The sequence below is a fragment of the Pleurodeles waltl genome, chromosome 7 (genome assembly GCF_031143425.1).
Source record: "Pleurodeles waltl isolate 20211129_DDA chromosome 7, aPleWal1.hap1.20221129, whole genome shotgun sequence".
NCBI lineage: Eukaryota > Metazoa > Chordata > Amphibia > Caudata > Salamandridae > Pleurodeles > Pleurodeles waltl.
In genome coordinates, this window is record NC_090446.1 from 1,512,184,026 (window position 1) to 1,512,196,376 (window position 12,351).

The window sequence follows — 12,351 nt, forward strand, 5'->3', positions numbered from 1 at the left end:
ACGGAGACCCCTCCTTCTTCACATCGACGGGGCAGACATCCAGAAAGTCTTCAAATCAATAACAGAAGCAAGTCTGCGCACATACGAAACCCTGAAAGGCGCAATCACCGCGCATTTCGAGCCTTGCGCGAACCCGGACTATGAGAGATTCCTGCTGCGCCAAGCCCGCCAGACAACAGATGAATCAGTCAGCGTCTTTTATGACAGACTGAAAGAATTAGCCAGCACTTGCACACTGCCCGACGAAGAGGACGAAATCTGGGCACAGTTCATCCAAGGGTGCTCATCGTCAAAGCTCCGGGAACGCATCCTGCAACAACCAAACAAGCCCATGAAAGACATCCTCACCCTTGGACGGTCTCAAGAACTATTGCGAGCTCGAGCGGCACACATGGAGCAAGCGCCACCAGCCCAGGTGAAAGCGGAGGCGGCCAACGCGGTGACTGCGAACCTACTGCAACCAAAAGGTGACAGCTACAAAGGAAGGCAAAAAGGCAAACCCTGCAAGTGGTGCGGCGGCCCAGCACCACACCCTACTACCTGCCCAGCTTGGGTCAAAATGTGCAGCGCATGCGGAAAAGCCAACTGTAGGAAGTTGGCTCTGTATGTACTATTTCAAAGTAAGAAATAGCATGCACAGAGTCCAAGGTTTCCCCTTAGAGGTAAGATAGTGGCAAAAAGAGATAATTCTAATGCTCTATTTTGTGGTAGTGTGGTCGAGCAGTCGGCTTATCAGAGGAGTAGTGTTAAGCATTTGTTGCACACACACAGGCAATACATGAGGAACACACACTCAGAGACAATTCCAGGCCAACAGGTTTTTGTATAGAAAAATATATTTTCTTAGTTTATTTTACGAACCACAGGCTCAAGATTTACAAGTAATACTTCAAATGAAAGGTATTTCACTTAGGAACTTTAGGAACTTTGAATTAGCAAAATAGCATATACAGTTTTCACACAAATGACATATAGCTATTTTAAAACTAGACAGTGCAATTTTCAACAGTTCCTGGGGGAGGTAAGTGTTTGTTAGTTTTTGCAGGTAAGTAAACGACCTACGGGGTTTAAGTTTGGGTCCAAAGTAGCCCACCGTTGGGGGTTCAGAGCAACCCCAAAGTTACCACACCAGCAGCTCAGGGCCGGTCAGGTGCAGAGGTCAAAGTGGTGCCCAAAACACATAGTCTTCAATGGAGAAGGGGGTGCCCCGGTTCCAGTCTTCCAGCAGGTAAGTACCCGCGTCTTCGGAGGGCAGACCAGGGGCGTTTTGTAGGGCACCGGGGGGGACACAAGTCAACACAAAAAGTACACCCTCAGCAGCACGGGGGCAGCCGGGTGCAGTGTGCAAACAGGCGTCGGGTTTGCAATAGGTTTCAATGGGAGACCAAGGGGTCTCTTCAGTGATGCAGGCAGGCAAGTGGGGGGATCCTCGGGGTAGCCACCACCTGGGCAAGGGAGAGGGCCACCTGGGGGTCACTCCTGCACTGGAGGTTGGGTCCTTCAGGTCCTGGGGGCTGCGGGTGCAGAGTCTTTACCAGGCGTCGGGTCTTTGAAGCAGGCAGTCGCGGTCAGGGGGAGCCTCGGGATTCCCACTGCAGGCGTCGCTGTGGGGGTTCAGGGGGGTCAACTCTGGCTACTCACGGTCTCGTAGTTGCCTGGGAGTCCTCCCTGTGGTGTTTGTTCTCCACAAGTCGAGCCGGGGGCGTCGGTGCAGAGTGCAAAGTCTCACGCTTCCAGCGGGAAACGTGTGTTGTTTCAAAGTTGCTCCTTTGTTGCAAAGTTGCAGTCTTTGGTGAACAGAGCCACCGTTCTCTGGAGTTCTTGGTCCTTCTAAATGCAGGGTAGTCCTCTGAGGCTTCAGAGGTTGCTGGACCCTGTGGAACGCGTCGCTGGAGCAGTGTCTTTAGAAGTGGGGAGACAGGACGGTAGAGCTGGAGCCAAAGCAGTTGGTGTCTCCGTCTTCTCTGCAGGTTTTTCAGTTCAGCAGTCCTCTTCTTCTTAGGTTGCAGGAATCTATCTTGCTGTGTTCTGGGAGCCCCTAAATACTCGATTTAGGGGTGTGTTTACGTCTGGGGGGTTAGTAGCCAATGGCTACTAGCCCTGAGGGTGGCTACACCCTCTTTGTGCCTCTTCCCTGAGGAGAGGGGGGCACATCCCTATCCCAATTGGGGGAATCCTCCATCTGCAAGATGGAGGATTTCAAAAAGTAAGAGTCACCTCAGCTCAGGACACCTTAGGGGCTGTCCTGACTGGCTAGTGACTCCTCCTTGTTTTTCTCATTATCTCCTCCGGCCTTGCCGCCAAAAGTGGGGCCGTGGCCGGAGGGGGCGGGCAGCTCCACTAGCTGGAGTGTCCTGGGGTGCTGTTACAAAGGGGGTGAGAAGCACCTCCACCCAGTACAGGCTTTGTTACTAGCCACAGAGTGACAAAGGGACTCTCCCCATGTGGCCAGCAACATGTCTGGTGTGTGGCAGGCTGCTAAAACTAGTCAGCCTACACATATAGTCAGTTACGGTTTCAGGGGGCACCTCTAAGGTGCCCTCTGGGGTGTATGTTACAATAAAATGTACACTGGCATCAGTGTGCATTTATTGTGCTGAGAAGTTTGATACCAAATTTCACAGTTTTCAGGGTAGCCATTATGGTGCTGTGGAGTTCGTGCATGACAGACTCCCAGACCATATACTCTTATGGCTACCCTGCACTTACAATGTCTAAGGTTTTGCTTAGACACTGTAGGGGCATAGTGCTCATGCACTTATGCCCTCACCTATGGTATAGTGCACCCTGCCTTAGGGCTGTAATGCCTGCTAGAGGGGTGACTTTTCTATACTTGTAGGCAGTGTGAGGTTGGCATGGCACCCTGAGGGGAGTGCCATGTCAACTTAGTTGTTTTATCCCCACTAGCACACACAAGCTGGCAAGCAGTGTGTCTGTGCTGAGTGAGGGGTCCTCAGGGTGGCATAAGACATGCTGCAGCCCTTAGAGACCTTCCCTGGCATAAGGGCCCTTGGTACCAGAGGTACCAGTTACAAGGGACTTACCTGGATGCCAGGGTGTGCCAATTGTGGAAACAAAGGTACAGGTTAGGGAAAGAACACTGGTGCTGGGGCCTGGTTAGCAGACCTCAGCACACTTTCAAATCATAACTTGGAATCAGCAAAGGCAAAAAGTCAGGGGGTAACAATGCCAAGGAGGCATTTCCTTACACCAACCATTTTGCATAAGTCTGCCGATCTACGCTCAAACCAATAGCTCATACCACAAAAAAATCAATCAAAATGGTCAAGACCACTCCAGACCCAGATTCGGACAGCGACATGGACAGCGACCACCACACAGTTTACGTGGTGCATACCATCGGGAACCGGCAGCTACCCACATGCCAAGTTCTAATCCAAGGACTTTCCATACCAGCACTAGTAAACACCGGTGCCTTCATAAATCTGATGGCCATGGATATAAATCGGACCTTACCCAAACCGCTGCCACCACTCCGACCCACAAGTGTACAGGTATTCGCATTTGGCAAAACCCGACCCCTAGATATGGCGGGGGCATTCACAACGGAAATCTCCCATGACGCCACCAGAGAAGCCACGAAGATATATGTATCCAAGGACGGTGCGGGGTTCCTGCTAGGCTGCCAAAGTGCCCAAGACCTCGACCTAGTGCATTTTGCGTTTAGCATCCATGCTAACGCTCTCCGAGACCTAATAGAGGAATTCAGCTCCCTGTTCGATGGCATCGGCTGCCTGAAAGGGCCCCCACTCCGGCTCCACATAGATGACTCAGTCACCCTCACGGCCCTCAGGCATCGGCGAGTGACTTTCCAACTCCGCCCCAAAGAAGAACGCAAACTTCAACTCCTAGAGCAAGAAGGCATCATTGAACGGGTTTCAGGCCCTACACCGTGGGTATCTCCGATCGTAGTAGCAGGAAAGCCCAAGAAGCCAGATGCTGTCCGCATCTGTGTAGACATGCGCATGTTGAATTTAGCAATCAAGAGAGAAAGACACCTGACTCCAACCATAGATGATATCCTCAGCGAACTAACAGGGTCCAACTGGTTCTCCAAAATGGATCTCCGGTTGGGGTACCACCAAATCATGCTACACCCTGAGTCGCGGCCCATAACCACATTCTCCACACACAACGGCCTCTGGTGGTACAAGCGACTCAATGTCGGCATATCCAGTGCGGCAGAAGTTTTCCAACATGTCATAAAAGGAGTCCTGCAAGGACTTCCAGGAGTCCTAAACGCGAGCGACAACATTTTGGTTCATGCCCCCACCGTGGAAGTACACCTGAGGAGGCAGCGAGCTGTGTTCATGAGGCTACAGAAACAAGGACTAACGATCCACCGAGAGAAATGCGACTTCCTAAAAGAGGAGATCTGTTTCTTTGGATATCGGTTCTCCAAGCATGGCGTCCGACCGGACCCCCTCAAAGTCAGGGACATACAAGAAGCCCCAGCTCCCACATCAGTCTTGAGGGTCTGAAGCTTCCTAGGCATGGTCACACATTGTGGCCGTTTCATGAGGAACTTGGCGGACATCACTGGACCTCTGCGACGGCTCACGCAAGCCAACCACCAATGGGAATGGGGCGAGGAACAAGAACATGCTTTCCAAGCCACTAAAAATGCACTCTCCGCCGACACCACACCAGCATTCTTTGACCCCCAACGCAAGTCACAGCTGGTCGTCGACGCCAGCCCCACAGGCCTAGGAGCTGTTCTAGCACAGAAGCAAAACTGTGGGGAATGAGCCCCCATTGCCTTTGCCAGCCGCACGCTCACACCAACGGAGCATAGGTACTCCCAAATTGAACGGGAGGCCATTGCCATCCACTGGGGGTGCCGCCACTTCCATCTCTATCTGTATGGCAAGCCATTCTCCGTGGTTACTGACCACAAGCAGCTGCTGCCCCTCTTCAAGGGTTCGTCCTCGAAACCGCCACCCAGGATCGAAAAATTTATCCTACAGCTCCAAGAATTTGACTTTATCCTCGAATACCAACCAGGCACAAAGAACCCTGCTGATTTTATGTCCCGTCATGCTCGCCTGGCCACCCCCCAAGAAGTAGCAGAGGCCCAAGAAACAGAAGAGTACGTGCGGTTTGTGGTAGACCGAGCCAGACCTCTGCCCATACCACTCAATGAAGTGGTAACAGCAACCAACCAGGATGAATGGCTACAAATTGCCATAATGGCCACCCGGACAGTAGATTGGTGGCCGCTCCAATGCCCAGACGCCTTCCGGACACAAGACGCCCAAGCCTGCCTACACGCGCTGTTCAACATACGCCACAGACTTTGCATGTGACTGATCCTAGCAGATGAGACCAGGGGCAAGACACTCCAACCTGCCCTACCGAAGACCCATAAGGCTTAAGCATCATCTCAAGTTTTGTACTGTTGTTTTGTTTTGGTTATTTCCCTCTTCCCCGTTGGGGAGGGATGTAGTTTTGCAACACGAAGTGGGCAACACCACTTCTACAGAATCGGAAGTGAGTATGGGGTAAAAACCCCTGCCGGAGGTGCGAGCTGGGTCGCACCAGGAGGACACGGGGGAGGGTATAAATATACAGTAGGTGAAAAGGCGGGAACAATGTTGTTGTTCTGGAGACAGGGAGCAAATAATAAAGTGCCACAAACCATTACGTGTGCCCGGGCCGTTATTTCATGCGCGGCGCGCCAACGGCCGGACATTACGGGCACGAAGCATTGCATTATTTCAATGTAAACAGCCTATATGTCCGTATTCCCTCCCAGCCGCCCTGAAGTGCCCCCCACCAGCCCATAACATTCTAGAATATAGCCCCTTATTTTAAATGATTCATTCACAATACATTACTCTAGCTATCCCGAAATTCAGATTACAAAGGGGGGGTGGGGGAGATCTATATCTGTTCTCAGCATGGAACAAACTTGGGCTCGCGATAAAGAAAGTTGTCAACCTTGCCACTTTCAGAATGCACCTGGAAACGTGGCTGTCCACTCAGTAAGTGTTTGTTTTCTGGGGCCACAAGTTTCTTTCTTTCGTTTCAGTGTTGTTAGCGCTGAGATGCCTCTTAAAGTGGCTGTTCCACTTTACAAATGACAAGTTTATTCATTCATTCAAAAATGCCATTACTCACACTGCCAAGAGAGTCAATGGCTGTTAATGTTGCCATGGTGAGTGGAATGAAAAAGGTGCATAACAGTTTGAGTCAAGTGGATAAAGAGGGCTGACCTAAAGCCATGTATATATGTATGCATCCTTTAATTATGAGTTGTTTTGGTTGATTACAAGATGCTAGTGAGGCAAGTAGGCTTTCTTTCTAAGGAACCTCTAAACATCGCATAACACATGAGGAGGCATAAAAATCATAGGAAAACAGAGATAAAATGAGGTATGTGCGGTTTCCCAGCACAATAATTGTGATTCAATAATGTATTCATTTAAATAAATTAATTTAATTTAATTAATATTTATATATAAACAATAATCTATCTATCTATCTATCTATCTATCTATCTATCTATCTATCTATCTATCTATCTATCTATCTATCTATCTATCTATCTATCTATCTGTCTATTCATGCATAGATACGTATGGAGATTGCAACTAGGTAGCTATAGTTAAGTCAGAGTTTCCATAGAAAGACTGTTTTTTGTTTCACGTTTAGCTTTAGTTCGTTAACCAGTCGTGTGCCTTGGACGAGGTCACCTCGTCCAAGGCACGGGATCTGGGGGGAGCGCTAGCGCTCCCCACCTGTGCTCCCCACCCACCCCCCAAGGCAGGGATGGAAGGGGAAGCCCTTCCCCTTCCACCCCGACCCCCTCAGCCCCCCTGTGACGTCAGCGCGCACGCTGATTTGGCAACAGGGCCTCCCCCATCGCACTGAAAACTCAGCTTCCAGCGCGATCAAGAGAGAAATGCTCGCCATTTCTCTTTCGATCACATGGGGGAGGCCCGGAGAGGCTTCAAAGGGAAGGAAATGTATTTCCTTCCCTTTGAAGTCTCTCCCAGCATTTCAAAAGCCGGATTGCTTGCAATCCGGCTTTTGAAACCCCACTAGACACCAGGGATTTTTTTTTTTTGTTGATATGGACATAAGGGAGCGACCCCTTGGGCAAGGCTCGCTCCCAAGGGGCATTTTTTGGAAAGCCTTTTCTGCCCTCCCTGGGGGCAGATCGACCTATTATTAGGGGGGGCAGAAACCTCTAGGCACCAGGGATACATTTTTTTTTTTTTTAGGTGGGGAGCGACCCCTTAGGCAAGGGTCGCTCCCCTGGGAGCAAATTATATTCAGGCCATTTCTGCCCCCCTTGGGGGCAGATTGGCCTATTTTGATGAGTCCAATCTGCCCCCAAGGGGGGCAGAAACCACTAGACACCAGGGAGTTTTTTTTTGTTTTCGTGAATTTCATGCAAGGGGAGCGACCCCTTAGGCAAGGGTCGCTACCCTTGGGGGGAAAATTATTTTAGGCCATTTCTGCCCCTTTGGGGGCAAATCGGCTGATTTTTGCTACGCCAATCTGCCCCCAAGTGGGGCAGAAACCACTAGGCACCAGGGATTTTTTTTGTTGGCGCCAAAGTCACACAGAGGGAGCGACCCCGTAGGCAAGGGTCGCTCTGGGGGGGGGGTTGGGGGGGCAAATTTATTTTAGGCGGGGGCAGAAACCTCTGGCACCAGGGCAACATTTTTTTGTGTGTTTTTTTTTGTTTGTTTGTTTTTTTAGAGATGGGGAGCAACCCATTAGGCAAGGGTCGCTCCCCTGGGGGGCAAATTGTATTTAGACCATTTCTGCCCCCCTTGGGGGCAGATTGGCCGATTTGGGTCAATCTGCCCCCAAGGGGGCAGAAACCACTAGGCACCGGGAATTTTTTTTTGGGCGCCAATGTCACGCGGGGGAGCGATCCCGTAGGCAAGGGTCGCTCTCGGGGGGGGTTGGGGGGGGGGGGGAAATTATTTTAGGCCATTTCTGCCCCTTTGGGGGCAAATCGGCTGATTTGTGCTACGCCAATCTGCCCCCAAGTGGGGCAGAAACCACTAGGCACCAGGGATTTTTTTTTTGGCGCCAAAGTCACACAGAGGGAGTGACCCCGTAGGCAAGGGTCGCTCTGGGGGGGGGGGTTGGGGGGGCAAATTTATTTTAGGCGGGGGCAGAAACCTCTAGGCGCCAGGGCAAATTTTTTGTTTGTGTTTTTTTTTTTTGTTTTGTTTTTTTTAGAGATGGGGAGCGACCGATTAGGCAAGGGTCGCTCCCCTGGGGGACACATTGTATTTAAACCATTTCTGCCCCCCTTGGGGGCAGATTGGCCGATTTTAGGTCAATCTGCCCCCAAGGGGGCAGAAACCACTAGGCACCGGGGATTTTTTTATTGGCGCCAATGTCACGCGGGGGAGCGATCCCGTAGGCAAGGGGTTTTGGGGGGGTGGGCGGTCAAATTTATTTTAGGCCATTCCTGCCCCCCCTGGGGCCTGCTGAGCTAGAGGCCAAAATCCACAGGTAGGCACTGTTTTCTATGAAAAAAAGTGATGTGTCCACGTTGTGTTTTGGGCCATTTCCTTTCGTGGGCGCTAGGCCTACCCACACAAGTGAGGTACCATTTTTATCGGGAGACTTGGGGGAACGCTGGGCGGAAGGAAATTTGTGGCTCCTCTCAGATTCCACAACTTTCTGTCACCGAAATGAGTGGCAAACGTGTTTATTTAGCCAAATTTTGAGGTTTGCAAAGGATTCTGGGTAACAGAACCTGGTCAGAGCCCCACAAGTCACCCCATCTTGGATTCCCCTAGGTCTCTAGTTTTAGAAAATGCACAGGTTTGGTAGGTTTCCCTAGGTGCCGGCTGAGCTAGAGGTCAAAATCTACAGGTAGGCACTTTGCAAAAAACACCTCTGTTTTCTGTCAAAAATTGTGATGTGTCCACGTTGTGTTTTGGGGAATCTCTTGTCGCGGGCGCTAGGCCTACCCACACAAGTGAGGTATAATTTTTATTGGGAGACTTGGGGGAACGCTAGCTGGAAGGAAATTTGTGGCTCCTTGCAGATTCCAGAACTTTCTGTCACCGAAATGTGAGGAAAATGTGTTTTTTTAGCCAAATGTTGAGGTTTGCAAAGGATTCTGGGTAACAGAACCTGGTCAGAGCCCCACAAGTCACCCCATCCTGGATTCCCCTAGGTCTCTAGTTTTAAAAAATGCACAGGTTTGGTAGGTTTCCCTAGGTGCCGGCTGAGCTAGAGGCCAAAATCTACAGGTAGGCACTTTGCAAAAAACACCTCTGTTTTCTTTAAAAAAATGTGATGTGTCCACGTTATGTTTTGGGACGTTTCCTTTCGCGGGTTCTAGGCCTCCCCACACAAGTGAGGTATCATTTTATCGGGAGACTTGGGGGAACATAGATTAGCAAAACAAGTGTTATTGCCCCGCGTCTTTCTCTACATTTTTTCCTTCCAAATATAAGAGAGTGTGTAAAAAAGACATCTATTTGAGAAATGGCCTGTAATTCACATGCTAGTATGGTCACCCCGGAATTCAGAGATGTGCAAATAACCACTGCTCCTCAACACCTTGTCTTGTGCCCATTTTGGAAATACAAAGGTTTTCTTGATAGCTATTTTTCACTCTTTATATGTCAGCAAATGAATTGCTGTATACCCGGTACAGAATGAAAATGCACTGCAGGGTGCAGCTCATTTATTGGCTCTGGGCACTTAGGGTTCTTGATGAACCTACAAGCCCTATATATCCTCGCAACCAGAGGAGTCCAGCAGACGTAACGGTATATTGCTTTCGAAAATCTGACATTGCAGGAAAAAGTTACAGAGTAAAATGTAGAGAAAAAATTATGTTTTCAGCCACGAGGCTGAAAGCACAAAAAATTGTAAAAATGGGGTATGTCCCAGTAAAAGGCAAAATTGTGTTGAAAAATTGGGTTTTCTGATTCAAGTCTGTCTGTTCCTGAAAGCTGGGAAGCTGGTGATTTTAGCACCGCAAACCCTTTGTTGATGCCATTTTCAGGGAAAAAACCACAAGCCTTCTTCTGCAGCCACTTTTTCCCATTTAAAAAAAAAAAATGAAATTTTCACTGTATTTTGGCTAATTTCTTGACCTCCTTCAGGGGAACCCACGTAGTCTGGGTACCTCTAGAATCCCTAGGATGTTGCAAAAAAAGGACACAAATTTGGCTTGGCTAGCTTATGTGGACAAAAAGTTATGAGGGCCTAAGCGCGAACTGCCCCAAATGGCCAAAAAACGGCCTGGCACAGGAGGGGGGAAAGGCCTGGCAGCGAAGGGGTTAAGTGGGGGCCAATAAAAAGTGGGATTTCCATTTTAATTCACACAGGAAGCTTTGCTCTCCAACACTGAAAAAATGGCTGAACGGAACTACACCAAGTTTTGCAAAAAGTTAGAGCTTTACTCAGAAAGCGTGCTTTGTGTAATTTGCCGTCAGTGGTCACCGCATCCTGAAAGTGAAACGTGCCATAACTGGTGGCCGGGCCGCATCATGGACACCTTATTATAGCGTCCATTCCAGGACTTGGTGACATGGTTCTCAGTGAAATGCACCGTAGTGAAAGTCTTTCAGGGGCATGGAAATGACCCACATATAAAGAAACTTTATAGATTCTGATCACAATTTAAAATATTTCTTAGCAGTGGTACGCTAATTCTAGGAATTCTGGTGATTTTTTAGGTGCAACATACTGACTTACTGCTTACATTTGATGAGCTGTGTTTGAGGCAAGTGTTTTCTTTCATGACTTTCTCATAGTGGCTAAGGAAGGTGCTCGAGAAGCTAAAGAAGTTCACAGTATCTTTTTCAGCTTGCATGTGGGAATAAACTTGAGTAAAACATGTACTTCCAACACCAGCAGCAGTCTGTCAGTTCATTCCCAGAAGTTCCACTGCACCTTCAGCACAGAGTTCAAATCAGCAGCTAGGGCACTGACCTTTTGTGTTGATGACAAGACAATGCAGATACGACTGTCATTTTGTTGGAATAGAAGCTGTTCATTTTAATTCTTTCCTGAGGCGCACTGGGAGGAAATCAGTGATTAGCTATTATTGCAGGTATGAAACCAGTGGGTTAAACATGAGGTTTGGTATGATTTCTTTGTAATTTGGGGCATAATATATTTTTAAAGGGGCTAACAAAAGTTAAACAGAGAGAATAGGCATCATTCCATCCTCCCCTTTTCTCATACGAATACTCAGTCTACTCGTTTTCTCATTTGCTTACCAACTCCCTATTTTTAAAATAGTAACATTTTTGTAGACAAATATATGTGTGTGTGTGTGTGTTGTGTGTGTGTGTGGGTGTGTGTGTGTGAAAACAAAGGTTAAGGTGATGTTATAGTTCAGTTCGGTGCACTGCTAAGACCTTAAAGTGTGCAGAGGGTGAAACTCTAGCCTAATGATTTAAATGTGAGCTGACACACTGCGCCAGTCCTTGTGTGTGGTTCTGTGTGCAGATATTAAAGGACTGACCCAAACTCCCTATATGTATATTGATAATTTATGATTTTTTTATTGCAATTATTTGAGGCTGTCAGCCAAACCTTAACTTTAAACAATAAGCAGAGGAAAGGCAGACCTCTACCAGAGGCTACTCATTTCAATGGTACTAAAGTTATCAACATTTAAAAATGGAAATTCCAAGTAGACCGTTTAGTATTACTTAGATATTTTAGAGTTATGCAGAACTGACTCACCTGCAGTTATGAAAGCCAAGAGGAGGCAGGAGCGGATGAGGAAGGCACTCATGGTGAGGAAGAGGATGGAGCAGAAATGCAGACCTTAAGACCTGGTCTGTTTCTGCCTTCCTTATATGGTTTGAGGATTAATCTGTAGCCTGAGGTAGAATTTAAATAAATTTGGAAAATGTTTTCCAAAGGGCGCCATGCTCATCTGTTACACATCCTTGTTGACAAGGAAGTGTGTTTTATTGGAATAGTGCTCCACGTGTCAATAAATCGTCATCACATGTGTAAGCTCTGTACATAGCCTTACTGAATAACAATTATTGTGTGGAGAAGGTGGCGTGCTCTTCAATTGTGTCTTCAAATAACAAAACACTCTTTTAGTGGGTCATGTCTGCCTCAGCAGACTGTGCATTGTTTTCATTGATTCATTACTTCTTCTTCAGTTCCTTTCCTTTCTCTTTACTGTTTCTTTCACTCTCATCTTCTCTTCTTTTCTTGCTATGTTTCTTTTCTCTTAACTCACTGCTCTTCGTCTTCTGCATTTTTATGTATTTCTTCTGCCAAGAAGGCTTCTCTGCATCCTGTGGTTTGACTGTGTACATTTCTCTCTTACCTTAAATGTTACTATCCTTTTGCATTTTGTCTTCTGCT

At 48.1% G+C, this 12,351-nt stretch overlaps 1 protein-coding gene across 1 annotated transcript in view; it reads right to left on the reverse strand.

The window, feature by feature from the left end:
• LOC138247457 (phospholipase A2 inhibitor and Ly6/PLAUR domain-containing protein-like) overlaps nt 1–11,821 on the reverse strand; it is an 89,662-nt gene extending 77,841 nt beyond the window's left edge. The window contains exon 1 of the mRNA XM_069202082.1: nt 11,710–11,821. Within this exon, the coding sequence (XP_069058183.1) occupies nt 11,710–11,761 (52 nt within the window). The 5' untranslated portion in view covers nt 11,762–11,821. The remainder of the gene's footprint in view (nt 1–11,709) is intronic.
• Between the last annotated feature and the right edge of the window lie 530 nt (nt 11,822–12,351).